The sequence below is a fragment of the Misgurnus anguillicaudatus genome, chromosome 24 (genome assembly GCF_027580225.2).
Source record: "Misgurnus anguillicaudatus chromosome 24, ASM2758022v2, whole genome shotgun sequence".
Classification (NCBI taxonomy): Eukaryota; Metazoa; Chordata; class Actinopteri; order Cypriniformes; family Cobitidae; genus Misgurnus; species Misgurnus anguillicaudatus.
The window spans coordinates 6500223-6521193 of record NC_073360.2 but is presented as its reverse complement, the minus strand read 5'-3'; the positions used below and the strand labels follow the sequence as shown (position 1 = coordinate 6521193).

General features: G+C 39.9%; 2 protein-coding genes across 2 annotated transcripts; both read left to right on the top strand.

Annotated features, from left to right (window-relative positions):
* The first annotated feature begins 5987 nt into the window (after positions 1-5987).
* Positions 5988-11066, top strand: LOC129437313 (extracellular calcium-sensing receptor-like). Its single transcript, XM_055195465.2, has 6 exons — positions 5988-6719; positions 8032-8323; positions 8494-9288; positions 9360-9587; positions 9758-9881; positions 9973-11066. Exons 1-6 carry the CDS (start codon positions 6433-6435, stop codon positions 10869-10871), a joined length of 2625 nt encoding a protein of 874 aa, XP_055051440.2. The 5' UTR covers positions 5988-6432; the 3' UTR covers positions 10872-11066.
* A 3669-nt stretch (positions 11067-14735) lies between these two features.
* Positions 14736-18524, top strand: LOC141361524 (extracellular calcium-sensing receptor-like). Its single transcript, XM_073863003.1, has 4 exons — positions 14736-14807; positions 16818-17045; positions 17216-17339; positions 17431-18524. The coding sequence occupies exons 1-4, from the start codon at positions 14736-14738 to the stop codon at positions 18327-18329; spliced, it is 1323 nt and encodes a 440-aa protein (XP_073719104.1). The 3' UTR covers positions 18330-18524.
* The last annotated feature ends 2447 nt before the right edge of the window (positions 18525-20971 follow it).

Here is a 20971-nt window from a genome sequence, read left to right as displayed (position 1 = left end):
TTACCTTTCTACCACTCCCACCTGCGTGTCCAGGCCTGAAGAGCTTCGTCACACTTACCTGAAATGTCTTGTTGCTCCAGACCAGGTAGTTGCCTTTTACCCTCACATCCACTAACTGTCTGTTTTACTTCTGCCTCCAGGAGAAGAGGAGGGCGCCACAGGTTCAAGAAACCCAGGGAAGGAGCTCCGTCCCCCCTGTCCCCCCCCCTCTTAGTAGTGCCCTGTGCCCGGCACTTGGCCCCTCTTCCCCCTTGCAAGAACCAGCTGGAGGACAGAAGGAAGATTTTAATATTCCCTTTCCCCCTTCCCAACAGTAATTTTAATTAATTTAAATAAAGTTTGTTTTAATTTCACTCATCTGGTTTTGTGCTTGGTCATTGGGGTGCTTTTGGGGATCTCATCGAGGTGGAACGCCCGGAGGGGCATTAGTGGTACGCTCCGGTTGGTAACAGCTATTATTCTTATATTGGGGTAATGAAGATTATCATTTATATTCAACATCTGATAGGCCTATAACACACCATATTATGAAACACATGTCTATAATGTATTAATTATTATTGTAACAAAATTAATTAAATTTAATATATAAGTGTCAGGAGCAGGAGACGGAAGAACCCAATTGCAGACGGTGTCGGGGGAAACAGAAAACACTTTAATAAATACACTGAAAAATAAAGCCCACGTGGGGGCAATATCACACTGAACAAGACACTTTACTAATGGACAAACTACACTAGACAACAGACTTCACACTAACTGGACTTGACTAATTTAAACACTAGATGACACGACCTGAGCTGACATGAATAGTACAAAATGAACCAGCATAGGACCAAGGATACAAAGGGATTAAATAGCAAAAACTAAACAAGATAACAAGGGAGGAACAGGTGATGGAAATAAACAAATGATTAAACAATTAACAGGGAGAACAAGGGGGCGGGGTCAGGAGACGAGACACCGAAGGCACATGACTCAAAACACAAGATCATGGGCCTTCACAAAAGACATGGGACTGTCAGAACCCAGCCATAATGACAAGACATAATATTAAATACAGGATACAATGGCCGGATCCTGACAGTACCCCCTCCTTAAGGGACGCCACCTGGCGTCCTCAAGCGAACACACAAGACCAAGAACATAACAGATACTACAGGACAAGGATACAAACGCATCAAAATATAAGATAACAAAGTAGGTGCTGGAAAACAAGATAAAACAATGCAAAACTAAATCACACACAAGTCCACGGGGTGTACAAGACAAACAGTCCAAGGGGGCTTGGGCAGTGGTCACTGTGGCTCATGCGCAGACGGCTGTGGCTCATGCGCAGACGGCTGTGGCTCATGCGCAGACGGCTGTGGCTAATGCGCAGACGGCTGTGGCTCATGCGCAGACGGCTGTGGCTCATGCGCAGACGGCTGTGTCGGCGTCACGGCCATCCCGTGAGCTGAGGCAAACCGAACAGCGGCCAATCCGAGGATCGGACCAGACAAGGCAGCCAACCCCTCAAGGTCTGGATCGGACTCAACGGCGGCCCTCCAAAGTTCGACAAAGAGCCGCTCACGGATCCTCTCGGTCAGCCAATCCAGGACAGGGCACACCGCGACTGGCAACAGAACAAAAATAGTAGGTGCTGCAGCTGATGGGTTCAATTGTGGCTGGTTCATTCTGTCAGGAGCAGGAGACGGAAGAACCCAATTGCAGACGGTGTCGGGGGAAACAGAAAACACTTTAATAAATACACTGAAAAATAAAGCCCACTTGGGGGCAAAATCACACTGAACAAGACACTTTACTAATGGGCAAACTACACTACACAAAAGACTTCACACTAACTGGACTTGACTAATTTAAACACTAGATTGACAAGACTTGAGCTGACATGAATAGTACAAGATGAACCAGCACAGGACCAAGGATACAAAGGGATTAAATAGCAAAAACTAAACAAGATAACAAGGGAGGAACAGGTGATGGGAATAAACTAATGATTAAACAATTAACAGGGAGAACAAGAGGGCGGGGTCAGGAGACGAGACACCGAAGGCACATGACTCAAAACACAAGATCATGGGCCTTCACATAAGTTGTTTTATGAAGCGAAATCCACCGGTAATAAGCCAGACTTAACAAAATAAGCCTGGCTTATTTTGAAATCTAGTTTTATGAAAGAGCCCTCAGGACTCGTTACAATTAACATGTAGCCAATGGTCAGACGATTCCATGATATGCGGTGCTTATAGGCTTGCGTGAAGTGACTAGTGGTTCATTCACAACTTGTTGCTGACTGCGTTGTATGGCGCGGTAGAGGTTTGGTCTTGTGTTCTGTTTGGTTTGTTTAAACTTTTATTTTGAACTCATGTCATGTCACACTTCACTATTCACTTCCTGTTTGTCTTGTAGGCTATAAAGCCTGTTCAGTCACCCAGTCACTTTGCAAAGTATTGTTAGTGTAACACTGCATTACCAAGCATTATGTCTCATTATTTCTTGTTTTCTTGTATTCATGTTCATGGTTTTGACCCCTTGTCTGGTATTTGGATCACGGTTTTGGATTACCCTGCTTGGATGTGTTTGCCTGCCCTTTTGGGATTTTATTAATAAATCTTCTGCATTTGGATTCTCTCTCCCCCTCTCTCTCTCTCTTGCTTTGTGTAAGCAGCCCTTTTTTACAGGTGCGTTATTATCCAGCACACCTGTCATTTGGTTTGTTTACATTCCTTTGGCTTTTTTGCTATTGGTTTGTTTGCATCTGTTTTCGTTTTTAAATCTGTCTAACTGATTTACATTGTGTGTAAGTTTTAAATAGTTAAAGTTTACATTTTTAAGATTTTGAGGCATTATGAGGCATCAGTGTTTCCCACAGGATTTTGAGTAGACTGTGGTGGTGATGATATCACCCGCTAATTAGCATATATGTGATGTCATCATGTTGTGTTTGCGTTTGATCTAGTGTTGGCACCTGAAATATGTTTCACTTCTACTCTTTGATCTGTATCTGTATTTGATCTGTATTATATATCAAATTATATTTTAAGCAAATTAAGCTGTTTTAAATGGTGAAATAAAAATGTAAATGGGAATCATGAAAAATCTATTTGTGGGGGCCAGTGTTGATTCTGTGGTGGGCCACCACAAATAAATCAATGTATGGGAAAAACTGGGCATGTTTATTAAACCATTTTGTTAAATCACGTTTTTTGTCCCTGTGCGCCAGAGGGTTTTGTAGACCACTTATTTTAGATCAATGCGCCAGCCGCAGAGCACTTGACTAACATAACGTAACTCCCCTACCAGCAGAGTGCACCCGGCGCCCCAAACACATTTGTCGCCCCAAGGCAACCGACTAGTCTGCCTATACCAATTGCTGGCCCTGGGTGCCAAAGTAATGATTTGGGCTGAAATATTGGGAAGCAAGATGGTAGGTCCCTTTAGGGTCCATGAGTGTGTCAAAAGGACATCTAGAAGATATGTAGAGTTCCTAAAAAAAAAATTCACGAAGGGAAATAAAAGGAATCATGCCTTCTGAAATAAATGTAATTTCATTGATAATAATCAGAGTTGTATAGTACTTAAGTATTTTTACTTTCTACATAAAAGTAAATTTTCAATTATTCATATTTTATTAGTGTTTTTCTTTGGAAAACAAACATTCCAAAACATATTATCATAATTTTTACTCCACTACATTTCATAATTTAAAGTTTTTGGTTTATATTTAATATTTAAGTACATTAAACATCTAGTAAATTTTGTACTTTTACTTAAGTAAATTTTTTTTTCGTACTTTTACTCAAGAAAGTAAAAGTACACAATTTTTATGTAATTAGGCATTAAATCAATTTATGCAATAATATGCAATATATAATGAATACACAGTATGATTTTATGCTTTAGAATGTAGTGAAATTTTTTAGTAAAGAAAGTAGGGATGCACCGAATCCAGGATTCGGATTCGGCCGAATACCGGGCTTTTTGACGGGGTTCGGGTTCGGCCGAATCCTAGATTTTTTTTCCACCGAACCGAACCCTACGCTTGCGCTATGCTGTTTGACGTCACGCGGCCGTAGATTACACACATCGGGTGCTGATGTGGAGATTAGCTTTTTCTTTCGGTGAGCCTTAGGGGCTGGACACACCAAAAGTTTTAAACACGGCTGAAAACGCCTTGATGACGCCAAATGCCAGCTGTTTTTCAGCCGAGCGCTTGGTAGCTGTGACGCTTCAGCTGTGAGCCGGTTGGTTGCTGTGGTAATGTCCCGCCCCTCCTCCACTGTAATTGAACGGCCGTGTGAAAACTGACATTGATGAGCGGAGCTTCTCACTCAAAGTTAAATATAGTTTTCAGCGCGGAGATGCTTGCTTATTGGAAAAACGAGCGTGTCGCAACGCATCGCTTTCATTATGCATAGGCTTATGGTAATTGTCAAAATAGTTTTTCCAACTTGTCATCCTGGCATAATGTACAGTTAAAATTAAATAAAATGAAAAATACATTGCTGTGGACGTTGTTTACTTCATTAATGTGTTTTACTGTGTTAATGCATAAGGATGCGAGTAGGATTCGGTATTCGGTTTCGGATTTGGCCGAATCTTAAACGGTGGATTCGGGATTCGGCCGAACCTAAAAAATCTGGATTCGGTGCATTCCTAAAAGAAAGTAAATTTGTTCCCAAGACAAACACTCTGATAAAGCATAGATGCTTGGAAAATGTAACTAAAATACTTAAGTATTATACACCTCTGATAATAATACACCATCCCATGCTGTAAAAAGAAATCAAGATGTGACCACAATCATCCTTTGTTCGTAGTCCTTTTAAGAGCCTGTGGTGCATCATTATATGAAAGAACTGTGAGATGGACGGCACAATAATTCGAAACATCAACTTAGGGATGCAATACTTGCGTCTTCAGGTGACCTATATGTGACCATTCACAGAAAGTAGGGACACAAGTCGGATCTGGAGCATTTTTAGTTATTCACAGATTCTTAAAGTGCAGTTTCTAAGCTTTCCAACGATGTGTAACACTTGGAAATTTGATAAGATTTGGAGATTGGCCATTTGAATGTAACACATTCAAGAAACAGAAAGCCAAGAAAATAGAGACGGAAAGTTACACTTTTCCCTGCCGGGAGAGACAACAGGGCTCATTTACATCTCACTTAGCTAAGCCATACCCCTTGTAAAGCTGTTTTGAGATACAGATGTTCTAGCATCATATTTAGTATTTTGTGACAGAAGTCCGGATGACAACATGGTCTTTTTACCTTTGTGTTTATCACAAGTCGAATCCAGTCTGTTTCAGATGTGTGAATCATCCAATGACCATTTTTGTCCACAAACACGTATAATCTGTGAAATATAGATATATAGTCTATTGTTTACATCAGATTTCGGATGAACGTCTGGTAATAGAACACTATATACAATCTGAGGACTATTTACATCGTAACATGTAAGGGTATATGAGATAACACTTTACGTTCCGGGAAACACATTAACCTGCCTTTAAAGTTTGTATTTAAAATAGGCTGGTAGTATAATAGATCATTCAAACAGCACCGTTGAAAATGTGACGTCCTTTAGGGATGTAACCAATCGCTTGCTCGTTCCTCCATCAGCCAGTGACTTCATGGAAAATATTGATAGACAAAAAATCTAAGTCACAATCTCTGTGTGACTTTTTTGTGTGTTTGACTTCAGGCTGTGCTGCATGAACTGACAGACAGATGACGTCAAAGTACCGCGAGAGCGAGTCAAAATTAAACTACTCCATAAGATTTCTTGAAGAGCTCTAGCGGTACTTTGATGCGGCTGACGTACGACGCGGCTGACTGTTATCTGTTGCGCTTTTTTTTGTGTGCGCCCGAGCTTCATTTACAGTCTGGGGAGACGCACGCTGCAAGTGTGAAAAAACTAACAAACATGTCTGAGGAACAGGTCAGCCGTGTCACTACAGTCACATGACTTCATGCGCTTCACAACAGAACCGAAAGAGAAGACCATGCTGAATAAAGTCATAATTCTTGCTATTTTTGGACCAAAATGTATTTTCGATGCTTCAACACATTCTAACTGACCCACTGATGTCACATGGACTACTTTGATGATGTTTTTATTACTCAGGGCTGGAGAATCATTAAAAAGATCTGACTCAGAAAAATGATTTGTTGACAAACTACTTCACAAAAGACAAGAAGAAATAAAACATGGTACAGCAATGAGGTACAACAACACACAACCAACTTTAATAATAATTTTAATTAAACTCAGGTTCACAAAAAAAAAATGAACAGCAGCATTGCTGCAGGAAGATTGTGCAGGAAATTCATTATTTTGTAGTTCAGTTGGTCTTTAGGTGGTTCCATATTTTCTATAAAACAATAAAAGCAAACTAGTGCAATGACGCTGATCCCAAATGGAATTTCAAAACACGATAAAGGGCAGATCATATCCTGTTCTGCCACAAAGGCTCCTGCTCTACCTTCACATGGGCATGGCAAAGAAGACACTCTTGCTACTACTGCTATATGGTGCTTGCATCCCAGCCACAGCAGACGTCTGCAAAATGCTTAGCCAGCCATTCCCACCTATACTTTCTGCAGAAAGAGAAATCAACATTGGGGGGATTTTGCCAATTCATAGAACTGTTGTGCAAAAGTTGCACCCTTTCACTTCCAAACCAGAAACACCTACATGTGTCAGGTCTGTATGAGAATAACGTTGCATTATGAATACTGTAGTATTATGAATACTACTCCTGGGACAGTTCACTCAAAAATGAAAATTCTGTCATTATTTATTTATCATCAAGTTGTTCCATACCTGCATGAATTTCTTTGTTCTGCAAAATGTTTGTAACCAAGCAGACCTGGAACACCATTGACTTCTATAGTAGGAAAAAGTAGTACTGTTGATAATATCTTAGTTTGTGGTTGTGCAACCTAGAAGCAAACCACACTATGAAATTGTTACTTTTGGACTCTATGATGCTTCTTTTCAGTGGTATGGAAAGTTTAGTTGTAAATATGACTTTAATTTTGTGGAAAATAAATTTTAAACAGGTAAAAATTGTGGGTGACTTTAACAAGAGAAAACTGCTACTGTATGTTCTGGATAATTTTGCATGTAAAAATGTCTGAAAGTCTAGATTAAAACGTAGAGGGGATCAAGCTTTTTCGGTGGTAGGGCCTTCTGTATCAATTTTTATGTCTCTTTTAAAAACACACTTGTTTGATCTGACCAATTATAATTCCATTTGTATTATACTGTAGTTGTTCTTTGTTTAGCTGTCATTCATTTTGTTCACTCTAAGAAAGGATGTGTTAATTTTAACACATTGTTTTGTGTTATCCTATAAAACACATTATGTGTTATAAAAGGTACAACCCAAGATCTGGTAAAACAACACAAAGTGTGTCAAGTTATGTGTCATGAAATGTGCTGTCCTTAAATAGATACAACATGTGTTGTTTTAACACATTCATTTTAAGATTGTTTACATTTTTTTTTCTGTTTTATGCATTTAGCGTTTGATTTTTATGTTCAGCACTTTGTTCAGTTTTTCGGCTGTTTTTAAATGTGCTCTATATACAGTATAAATGAACTTGAACTGTATAAATACATTTTTAGAAATAATAAATAAGCAAATAAGCAAACTGCAATATTTGTTGCAATTGCCTGTGTCTGTGTGCAGTGAGAGATGTCCTCCTGGCACTAGAAAGGCTGTGCAGAAAGAAAAACCTATGTGTTGTTATGACTGTATACCATGTACAGAAGGTGAAATCAGTAAAATTGCTGGTAAAATAAATTTTAATAACTTTATTTATAAAGGTGGATAAAATATAGCACTAAGCAAAAGAAATCTATATAGGTTAAGAACAATTTGAGGGTTAGTAAATGATGACAGAATTTTCAATGTTGGGTAAACTCTCCCTTTAAAAGTAGTACTAAAATAATACTATAATGATTATTTTCAGAATGTACTGTAACACTTTACTGATGTTTATTGTCACAGCTTTAACTTGCGTGAGTTTAAATTTGCTCAGACACTGATTTTTGCCATAGAGGAGATAAACAACAGCACACAGCTGTTGCCTGGTGTCACTTTGGGCTATAAAATATATGATGCATGTGGGACAATAAATCAGGCTATTCTGTCGAGTATGGCTTTGATAAATGGCATTAAAGAGACTTTGCATGATGAGTACTGTTCTAGACCACCATTTGTTCAAGCCATTGTTGGAGAGTCAAGCTCCTCTCCAACCATTCCCATCGCCTCTTTACTAAGCCCTTTCAGTTTCCCTGTGGTAAGAACTCTCTTCTTTATATGCAACATGTTGTCATGATAAATCAATGCATAATGAACCACTGCAAGATGCCCCAATTGTACAACTACAGAAAATTTTAATTATGAAATCAATTGGTGTAAATATAACACATACATTTTTTTATTCTTTTTTTTCTTTTGTTTTTGTAGATCAGTCATTTTGCCTCATGTGCATGCTTGAGTGACAGAAAAAGGTTTTCATCCTTCTTCAGAACGATAGCCAGTGATTATTATCAAAGCAGAGCACTGGCTCAGCTTGTCAAGCACTTTGGCTGGACTTGGGTTGGAATGATCAGCAGTCGCAATGATTATGGTAGCTATGGAATCTCAACATTTGAAAAGACAGCACATCAATTGGGGATTTGTGTCGAATACTCAGTGACCGTATTAAGAACTGATACACAAGAGCAGCTCCTAAAGACACTGGAAGTGATTAAAACAGCAACGGCCAAGGTGGTGGTATCTTTTATATCTTCTGGAGATTTTATCCCACTCCTGCAATTAATTGCACGACAGAATGTCACTGGGCTCCAGTGGGTCGGTAGTGAATCCTGGATCACTTCTCGAATTATTGCAGAAATAAAGGAATACAATTTTCTCACGGGAGCTGTGGGCTTTGCTGTAGCGAATGTCAAGCTCGACGGCTTGCGAGAGTTTCTTTTGAATGTGCACCCTGATCAAGAACCAAAAAATGAACTTTTAAAAGATTTCTGGGAAACAGCTTTTCAGTGCTCTTTCAGAAACACCGGAGGTAGCACAGGTCACTGTACTGGCTCAGAACGCCTAGCAGAAGTGCAAAATGAATATACTGATGCATTAGAGATGCGCATAGCAAATAAAGTGTACACGGCAACTTATGCTGTCGCACATGCACTGCATAATTTGATCAATTATGTAAAATCCTCCATCAACAGCAGCAAAGTAGAGGTGCCCACACCAAGAAAGGTGATTAAGAAGACAAACAATTAAAAGATAAAAGTCAAACTGAAACCAATTATGTCTGTGTTTATTTGTAGGTGCTGGAGTATATGAGAAATGTCAGTTTTACTGCCAAAACAGGTGAGAAAATATTTTTTGATGAAAGTGGGGATCCTGTAGCGAAATATGATCTGGTCAACTGGCAGCCTGCTAAAGATGGAAGTATGCAGTATAAACTGGTTGGTGCGTATGACCACTCACTGCCTCCAGAGAAACGTCTTAAAATTAATCAGGAACTTATGGTATGGGCTGAGAACAGCAGACAGGTACGTCAAAAATCAATTTAAGAGGGCAAATTATGAGGGCATGATAAATGACCTGGCAATATGACAAAAATATAAAAAGGCTGACTGGGCAAACTATCGCTTTAAGGACAAACAATTCACATGGCTTGAAATCATTATTTTGGCCTTACATGGCACTTCTCTTTTCACAGCTGCCCGTGTCTGTGTGCACTGAGAGTTGTCCTCCAGGCACTAGGAAGGCTGCACAGAAAGGAAGACCTATCTGCTGTTATGACTGTATTCAATGTGCACATGGAGAAATCAGTAATGAGACAGGTAATAAGTAGTAGCTCATGCTTTAATACTGTACAATGGCCAGAGACCTTGAAATGTGCTTTGTATTCATATTTGTTTAATTCCTTCACAGATTCTAGTGACTGCATTCCTTGTGATTTGGAGTATTTGTCTAATGAAAGCAAAGACAGATGTGTTTTAAAAGTGATTGAATTCCTTTCCTATACAGAAATCATGGGGATTGTGCTTTCTCTTTGTTCTCTCATTGGAGCATTATTTTCATCAATTGTATCTTTTGTGTTTTATCTTCATAAAGAAACACCTATTGTAAGAGCCAACAATTCAGAGCTGAGCTTCCTGTTGCTCTTCTCATTGACTCTGTGTTTTCTCTGTTCACTTACTTTCATTGGTCGGCCCACTGAGTTGTCCTGTATGTTACGTCACACAGCGTTTGGGATCACTTTTGTCCTCTGTATCTCCTGTGTTTTGGGGAAAACAATAGTGGTGTTAATGGCATTCAAGGCCACACTTCCAGGAAGTAATGTCATTAAATGGTTTGGGCCTCCTCAACAAAGACTAAGTGTTGTTATCCTTACATTAATACAGGTCCTAATTTGTGTGCTTTGGTTAACAATATCACCTCCTTTCCCATATAAGAACATGCGTTATTACAAAGATAAGATCATTTTAGAATGTAATTTAGGTTCAGCTGTTGGTTTCTGGGCTGTTCTTGCTTATATTGGCTTGCTTTCAGTCTTGTGTTTTATTTTAGCTTTTCTGGCTCGTAAGCTCCCTGACAACTTCAATGAAGCTAAATTCATCACATTCAGTATGCTCATATTCTGTGCTGTATGGATCACATTTTTCCTAGCTTACGTCAGTACACCTGGAAAATTTACTGTAGCCTTGGAGATATTTGCTATTTTAGCTTCAAGTTTTGCTTTACTATTTTGCATATTTGCCCCAAAATGCTACATAATTTTGTTAAAACCAGAGCAAAATACAAAGAAACATATGATTGGGAAAGAGTAATTTAAAAAAACTCAAGGATGAAAATCTAATTGGACAATATGATGTAGTAAGTAAACAACAATTGACAACCAAACAAAAACATTGCCATGGAATAAAAAGCATCCAAGCACAAATATATATGCTTTTGGCTTGTTAAAGTGACAAAATCACTGGAAGAAGTTCAACATTACTGCCTGGACAAACATTAAAATCACATGGTATACACTGTCTCTACACTGCTAAACTGATTGATCTTATTAATGATGGCTAAACTAGGGTTGTCTGACCCATGAGTTCTGCTCTCTACAGGCTGTGACAGGCTCTGCAGTGCAGGCTGAGTCAGCACTAGGCACAATGTACTATCACTAGCCATGTTTCCACCACCATGATATTATGCGCATTTTGAAGTATCACATCGAAAACGAATGGAAATGCCAAATTTCTATTAAAAAAAAAATGTATGCTCGCTTAAGGTGGTTTTTAATTTATGCAAAAAAGAGTAGATGTGAAAAATGGAGATGGAAACGCATTTGCTGAATTAATTCGAATGTAGCGAACATTAAACCCATGGGACTGACCGTCTAGCTGTTTCCGCTAGCTGTTTTTTTCTATGCACAGCATTCAGTTTGGCAATTACAAGCTGCACAGTAAATAAATTGATAAATTGCCCCATTGTGACTACATGCATTCCTGTCTCTATTTTCCATGCGTACATTGTTTTGTTTACTGTTTGTAACTAGGTACACAATACCACCATCATTCACTTGATGGAAGCGTACCTAATTCGTATTTCTTTGTTTTTCTTTTTTTTAACGAATTTTGAAAAGATTCTCATCACCTTTGGATGGAAACCCAGCTACTGATCATCTTCATCACTGCCATGTTCTGGACCTACATTGTGTTCTGCCTAATAAGAAATTACATTGACTTTCTGCACTTAATAAATAATGGAAATTCAATTTAACAGCCTGTATTACTTACATTAAATAAAAAATGAATGCATTCATTTGGGTTATTATTTTCATTTATTTATACAACAGTTCTTTTGGGTTCTCGAATCTGATTGGCTAAGAGCCCTTCCCAGCCGTGCAATATTCTACTGATAACATAACAGTAACGGAGGGGTTACTTGAGTGTAACCTTGTTCCCTGAAAAAGCGGAACGAGATGCTGTGCTGCTAAGCGCTATGGGGAAACGTCTTTATTGTTGACCAGCTGAATATAGTGTGCAAACACGTCAATGGAATTGACCCCGGAGGTATATAGCCTCGGTTGATGACAACATCACAGCGCACCCGATGTGATGCTATAAAATGGATGAGCACCAGCTGTGTCATCAGATCTTTTGTTTGAAGACCAGTCCTGGGACATCTACTGTACGGCAAGACAGCGCAGCATCTCGTTCCGCTTTTTCAGGGAACAAGGTTACACTCAAGTAACCCCTCCGTTCCCTATCAAAAGCTTTACTCAATGTTGCACTGCTAAGCGCTATGGGGAACGACAATACCCACGCTGCCGTGCTTGGAGATGTCTGGACCCCTTACGGATGTGTAAGTGTGCGCACATGGACCGCAAGGAAATCTCAGACATAAACAACCAAGCTAAAAATAGTGGATGTGTGCGGAAAGGATGCTCCTGACGCCTTACAAACACCTATAAGAAGGCACCCCTTACTAATAAATAGCAGTGGGGGATACCCCTTTATGGACAAATGGTATAGACATCAGCTTGAGATGTTGACTCGAGGACATGAGCATCCAAGCTATAAACTCCTATGAGTGTATGCGGAGAAGACCAGCCCGCCGCATCACAAACGCTCTGTAAGGAGCAGAGTTGGGTATAACGCGTTACTATGTATCGCATTACTGTAATCTAATTACTTTTCCTGATAACGCAGTAACGTAACGCTTTACATTTTAAATGTATGTAATTTGATTACAGTTACCAATGACAACAAAATAAAGTTACTAGCGTTACAAATTAAGTGTTGAAAAATTAATTAAAATGTATTTTGCTCAGCAACGTCTGTTAACGAGCATGCTCGCAGAGTCTGTTAACGAGCATGCGCGCAGCGTCAGTTAACGAGCATGTGCATAATCACTTGTCAGAGACGCAAGCACATGGATGCTGTGTGAGCGGTGGTTGATCATTCAAGTGGAATACAGACAATACATGTCCAAAGAAATGGGCTTTGCGCGATGACATCTGGTCTGCCAGAAGCGATTGTACAGGTGTGTTTTTACATTACTAATGTACAATAAGGTTTTCTTTGTTAACATTATTTAACTATGTTATTTAATCATGAGCTCAATGCGTGCACTTGCATTAATTAATCATATGTTTATTTAAACAATTACCAAAACAACTTTTGATTGTTATATTTAACGAACTAACATGAATATTAACATTCTTAAACTTGACCAAAAAGCCCTCGCGAAATGACGTGTTAAAACTCTAGTTTCTGTCTCCGCGACCGCGAATGAATGTGGATAGATAGATAGATAGATAGATAGATAGATAGATAGATAGATAGATAGATAGATAGATAGATAGATAGATAGATAGATAGATAGATAGATAGATAGATGTTAATAAATGTAGAATGTTTAATGAGAAATGTTAAACATGTGTAACTTATTATAAAAGCTACAAATATTTCTGCATCATTATGACCAGCAATTTTAGGAGAGTGCAAATCACACCAAAATAGCTTTAAGCATTCAAATATGACCTTCGGTGTCTCGTCTCTTGTCTCCGCCCCTTCTTCTCCCTGTTAATAGTTTAATCATTAGTTCATTACCCTCACTTGTTTTCTCCTTATCCTGTTTAGTTTTTCATATTTAATGCCATTGTGTTCTTAGTCCTGTGCTCGTTCATTTTGTACTGTTACTGTGTGATTCTGTCTAATGTTAGAATCATAGTCAAGTCTAGTTTAAGTCATCTGTCGGTATTCCGTGTTTGTTCTGCCCCCACGTGAGCTCTTGTTTTGTCTGTGTTATAATAAAGTGTTTTCTGTTCACCCCGTCATCACCTGCGTTTGGGTTCATCCGTCCTTGTTTCTGACAGTTTCACTTTGTAGCTTTTTTACATTTGATGTTGTCAAAGTAACTTAAAAGTAAAGTAATTAGTAATTAGATTACTTTTTGCGTGTAGTAATCAGTAATGTAATCAAATTACAATTTTAAAGTAGTAATTAGTAATTTGTAGTGGATTACTTTTTTTAAGTAACTTACCCAACACTGGTAAGGAGGCACCCCTTACTAACAGTAACAGCGGGGGATACCCCCTCTTGGAACAAATGGTTTAGACAGCAGCTTGAGATGTTGACTCGAGGACATGAGACCCTAGAGTGACATGAGCATTCAAGCTATAAAATCTTGTGAGTGTATGCGGAGAGGACCAGTCCGCTGCATCACAAACGCTCTGTAAGGAGGCACCCCTTACTGATAGTAGCAGTGGGGGATACCCCCTCTTGGAACAACCAGTTTAGACAACAGCTTGAGATGTTGACTCAAGGACATGAGACCCTGGAGTGACATGAGCATACAAGCTATAAAATCTTATGAGTGTATGTGGAGAGGACCAGCCTGCCGCATCACAAACGCTCTGCAAAGAGGCCTCTTTTACTAAAGCAGTAGAAGAGGCTACTCCCCTGGTGGAGTGAGCTCTCAGACCTGCTGGCGAGACTTGACCGCGCGCCTCATAGGCAAGAGCAATGGTATCCCTAACCCAATGTGATATGGACTGCCTGGTGGCCGCAGCACCTCTGTTGCGGCCCCCAAAACAGACAAACAATTGCTCTGACTTACGCCACTGGCTAGTGCGGTGGACATAAGTCTGAAGAGCACGGACTGGACACAATTTGTGGTATAACTCCTGCTCCGGCATGGTGAACGGCGGAGGGCAGAGAGTCTCAAGAATGACCGGATGTGCAGTTGAAAAGGGAACCTTAGGAAAGGTAATCAGGATAAGGATGCAAAATCACCTTCACCATTCCTGGGGCAAAATCTACACAGGATGGCGAGACCGCCAGGGCCTGCATATCCCCAATTCTTTTTAAAGAAGTTATTGCCATTAGAAAAACCATCTTTAGTGTCAGAAGTCTATCAGACGCTGACTCTAGAGGTTCAAAGGGGGTCTGAACCAGACCCTCAAGGACTATATCTAGGTCCCACGAAGGAATCTTAGTTCCGAATTAAGCGAGCGAGCAGAGGATGCCTCCTGAGCGGCGCCCTGTCCACCAAAGCGTGACAAGCCGAAAGAACGGCCACATAAACCCTGAAAGTGGATGGGCATAAGCCTGCTGACAGCTTTTCCTGCAGAAAACTCAGAACTGTAGCAATCTGGCAGTTAACAGGATCTGCATTATGTGTCATGCACCATGTTTCAAAGACACCCCATTTAAAGGCATAATTTTTTCTAGTGGAAGGAGCCCTAGCACTCAAAATAGTATCAATAACATCAGGCGGCAAACCTGTGTCCCTCAGTTGGTTCCCCTCAGGAGCCAAACATGGAGATTCCACAGGTCGGGCCTGAGATGCATTATCACATGAGACAGAAGGTCCCTCCTCTCCGGACTCGCCCATGGCAAGCCGTTGAGGAGAGATATTATCTCTGAGGGACTTGTCCTAAAGCCCAGTGAAAAATCTGCTTCGTTATCCTGTTCGAGGACATGACAGCTTCTCAGTTGGGGGAGAAAGTATTTCAGGGCCAGAAATACAGCCGTCAGCTCTAGGCAATTTATGTGCCAACCGAGCTGATGACCCTCCCATTCCCATTAAGCTAGACCACCATCTAAGGTTGCACCCCAGCCTGTCAGGGAGACGTCTGTCATTAGCAGTCCGCGATGACAAGTTGCCCATAGCGTGGGACCCAAGGCAAGCAACCAGGGTCTTATCCACATAGTTAGTGTACGAAGCAAGCGGTGCATCACTTTTATCAGCCTTTGAGGGTTGGCCCTTGGATGAAACCCTCCGGCTCTGAGTCACAACTAAAACGGCATCATATGCAACAGCCCGCAAGGAATCACCGTGGATGCTGATGCCATAAGCCCTAATATCCTCTGATATTGTTTCACAGTGAGGTCCTGGCCTAGCCTGACTTTGCTCAGGGTATGCTGAATGGTCGCGATTCGTGCGGGAGACAGATGTGCCTGCATCATAATCGAATCCCAGACTATCCCTAAATATGTCATTCTCTGGGCATGAGAAAGAACGCTTTTCTTGGCGTTGAGTCCCAACCCTAGAAAAAGTAAATGTGCCAACACAATGTTTTGTGTTGGAGCACCACCTCTCGCGATATTGCTAGTATTAGCAATCATCCATGTAATTTAAAATGCGTATGCCCCGGGGTCTCAATGGAGCCAGTGCTGCATCCATACATTTTGTGTATGTGCGGGGTGATAAAGCTAGTCCGACTGTAAGAACCAGGAAGTATCTGCTGTAAAAGCCTGACCTTCTCTCTAGAAGGGGAACATGTTCAATGGCCCCTTTCATCAGCAGAGTTTGTATTTCTTGCAAAGTATGTGCGTTCGTTCCGGTCTCACGGATGTGAATATCACACCATTTAAGTGCAGAGGACGACGTATAAATTGGATTATGTATCCTATGTGTACTGTGCTTGTTACCCAAGCAGAAACGCCTGGCAGGAGTTTCCACACTGCCAGACTCTCTGATAATGGTATTAATTTTATTTTTTCTCTTGGGGAATGCTAAAAAACCCTGCACGGGGGGCTTTAACATTGAAGACAGGGGCCTTTAACATTACGCTTGAAACCGCCGCGTAATGTTAAAGTGTACACGGCAACTTATGCTGTCGCACATGCACTGCATAATTTGATCAATTATGTAAAATCCTCCATCAACAGCAGCAAAGTAGAGGTGCCCACACCAAGAAAGGTGATTAAGAAGACAAACAATTAAAAGATAAAAGTCAAACTGAAACCAATTATGTCTGTGTTTATTTGTAGGTGCTGGAGTATATGAGAAATGTCAGTTTTACTGCCAAAACAGGTGAGAAAATATTTTTTGATGAAAGTGGGGATCCTGTAGCGAAATATGATCTGGTCAACTGGCAGCCTGCTAAAGATGGAAGTATGCAGTATAAACTGGTTGGTGCGTATGACCACTCACTGCCTCCAGAGAAACGTCTTAAAATTAATCAGGAACTTATGGTATGGGCTGAGAACAGCAGACAGGTACGTCAAAAATCAATTTAAGAGGGCAAATTATGAGGGCATGATAAATGACCTGGCAATATGACAAAAATATAAAAAGGCTGACTGGGCAAACTATCGCTTTAAGGACAAGCAATTCACATGGCTTGAAATCATTATTTTGGCCTTACATGGCACTTCTCTTTTCACAGCTGCCTGTGTCTGTGTGCACTGAGAGTTGTCCTCCAGGCACTAGGAAGGCTGCACAGAAAGGAAGACCTATCTGCTGTTATGACTGTATTCAATGTGCACATGGAGAAATCAGTAATGAGACAGGTAATAAGTAGTAGCTCATGCTTTAATACTGTACAATGGCCAGAGACCTTGAAATGTGCTTTGTATTCATATTTGTTTAATTCCTTCACAGATTCTAGTGACTGCATTCCTTGTGATTTGGAGTATTTGTCTAATGAAAGCAAAGACAGATGTGTTTTAAAAGTGATTGAATTCCTTTCCTATACAGAAATCATGGGGATTGTGCTTTCTCTTTGTTCTCTCATTGGAGCATTATTTTCATCAATTGTATCTTTTGTGTTTTATCTTCATAAAGAAACACCTATTGTAAGAGCCAACAATTCAGAGCTGAGCTTCCTGTTGCTCTACTCATTGACTCTGTGTTTTCTCTGTTCACTTACTTTCATTGGTCGGCCCACTGAGTTGTCCTGTATGTTACGTCACACAGCGTTTGGGATCACTTTTGTCCTCTGTACCTCCTGTGTTCTGGGGAAAACAATAGTGGTGTTAATGGCATTCAAGGCCACACTTCCAGGAAGTAATGTCATGAAATGGTTTGGGCCTCCTCAACAAAGACTAAGTGTTGTTATCCTTACATTAATACAGGTCCTAATTTGTGTGCTTTGGTTAACAATATCACCTCCTTTCCCATATAAGAACATGCGTTATTACAAAGATAAGATCATTTTAGAATGTAATTTAGGTTCAGCTGTTGGTTTCTGGGCTGTTCTTGCTTATATTGGCTTGCTTTCAGTCTTGTGTTTTATTTTAGCTTTTCTGGCTCGTAAGCTCCCTGACAACTTCAATGAAGCTAAATTCATCACATTCAGTATGCTCATATTCTGTGCTGTATGGATCACATTTTTCCTAGCTTACGTCAGTACACCTGGAAAATTTACTGTAGCCTTGGAGATATTTGCTATTTTAGCTTCAAGTTTTGCTTTACTATTTTGCATATTTGCCCCAAAATGCTACATAATTTTGTTAAAACCAGAGCAAAATACAAAGAAACATATGATTGGGAAAGAGTAATTTAAAAAAACTCAAGGATGAAAATCTAATTGGACAATATGATGTAGTAAGTAAACAACAATTGACAACCAAACAAAAACATTGCCATGGAATAAAAAGCATCCAAGCACAAATATATATGCTTTTGGCTTGTTAAAGTGACAAAATCACTGGAAGAAGTTCAACATTACTGCCTGGACAAACATTAAAATCACATGGTATACACTGTCTCTACACTGCTAAACTGATTGATCTTATTAATGATGGCTAAACTAGGGTTGTCTGACCCATGAGTTCTGCTCTCTACAGGCTGTGACAGGCTCTGCAGTGCAGGCTGAGTCAGCACTAGGCACAATGTACTATCACTAGCCATGTTTCCATCACCATGATTTTATGCGCATTTTGAAGTATCGCATCGAAAACGAGTGATGGAAACGCCAAATTCCGATTAAAAAAAAATGTATGCTCGCTTAAGGTGGTTTTTGATTTATGCAAAAAAGAGTAGATGTGAAAAATGGAGATGGAAACGCATTTGCTGAATTAATTCGAATGTAGCGAACATTAAACCCATGGGACTGACCGTCTAGCTGTTTCCGCTAGCTGTTTTTTTCTATGCACAGCATTCAGTTTGGCAATTACAAGCTGCACAGTAAATAAATTGATAAATTGCCCCATTGTGACTACATGCATTCCTGTCTCTATTTTCCATGCGTACATTGTTTTGTTTACTGTTTGTAACTAGGTACACAATACCACCATCATTTGCGCAAACAACTTGATGGAAGCGTACCTAATTCGTATTTCTTTGTTTTTCTTTTTTTTAACGAATTTTGAAAAGATTCTCATCACCTTTGGATGGAAACCCAGCTACTGATCATCTTCATCACTGCCATGTTCTGGACCTACATTGTGTTCTGCCTAATAAGAAATTACATTGACTTTCTGCACTTAATAAATAATGGAAATTCAATTTAACAGCCTGTATTACTTACATTAAATAAAAAATGAATGCATTCATTTGGGTTATTATTTTCATTTATTTATACAACAGTTCTTTTGGGTTCTCGAATCTGATTGGCTAAGAGCCCTTCCCAGCCGTGCAATATTCTACTGATAACATAACAGTAACGGAGGGGTTACTTGAGTGTAACCTTGTTCCCTGAAAAAGCGGAACGAGATGCTGTGCTGCTAAGCGCTATGGGGAAACGTCTTTATTGTTGACCAGCTGAATATAGTGTGCAAACACGTCAATGGAATTGACCCCGGAGGTATATAGCCTCGGTTGATGACAACATCACAGCGCACCCGATGTGATGCTATAAAATGGATGAGCACCAGCTGTGTCATCAGATCTTTTGTTTGAAGACCAGTCCTGGGACATCTACTGTACGGCAAGACAGCGCAGCATCTCGTTCCGCTTTTTCAGGGAACAAGGTTACACTCAAGTAACCCCTCCGTTCCCTATCAAAAGCTTTACTCAATGTTGCACTGCTAAGCGCTATGGGGAACGACAATACCCACGCTGCCGTGCTTGGAGATGTCTGGACCCCTTACGGATGTGTAAGTGTGCGCACATGGACCGCAAGGAAATCTCAGACATAAACAACCAAGCTAAAAATAGTGGATGTGTGCGGAAAGGATGCTCCTGACGCCTTACAAACACCTATAAGAAGGCACCCCTTACTAATAAATAGCAGTGGGGGATACCCCTTTATGGACAAATGGTATAGACATCAGCTTGAGATGTTGACTCGAGGACATGAGCATCCAAGCTATAAACTCCTATGAGTGTATGCGGAGAAGACCAGCCCGCCGCATCACAAACGCTCTGTAAGGAGCAGAGTTGGGTATAACGCGTTACTATGTATCGCATTACTGTAATCTAATTACTTTTCCTGATAACGCAGTAACGTAACGCTTTACATTTTAAATGTATGTAATTTGATTACAGTTACCAATGACAACAAAATTAAGTTACTAGCGTTACAAATTAAGTGTTGAAAAATTAATTAAAATGTATTTTGCTCAGCAACGTCTGTTAACGAGCATGCTCGCAGAGTCTGTTAACGAGCATGCGCGCAGCGTCAGTTAACGAGCATGTGCATAATCACTTGTCGGAGACGCAAGCACATGGATGCTGTGTGAGCGGTGGTTGATCATTCAAGTGGAATACAGACAATACATGTCCAAAAAAGTGGGCTTTGCGCGATGACATCTGGTCTGCCAGAAGCGATTGTACAGGTGTGTTTTTAAATCACTAATGTACAATAAGGTTTTCTTTGTTAACATTATTTAACTATGTTATTTAATCATGAGCTCAATGCGTGCACTTGCATTAATTAATCATATGTTTATTTAAACAATTACCAAAACAACTTTTGATTGTTATATTGTTAGCGAACTAACATGAATATTAACATTCTTTAACTTGACCAAAAAGCCCTCGTGAATGTGATGACGTGTTAAAACTCTAGTTTCTGTCTCCGTGACCGCGAATGAATGTGCAGATAGATAGATAGATAGATAGATAGATAGATAGATAGATAGATAGATAGATAGATAGATAGATAGATAGATAGATAGATAGATAGATAGATGTTAATAAATGTAGAATGTTTAATGAGAAATGTTAAACATGTGTAACTTATTATAAAAGCTACAAA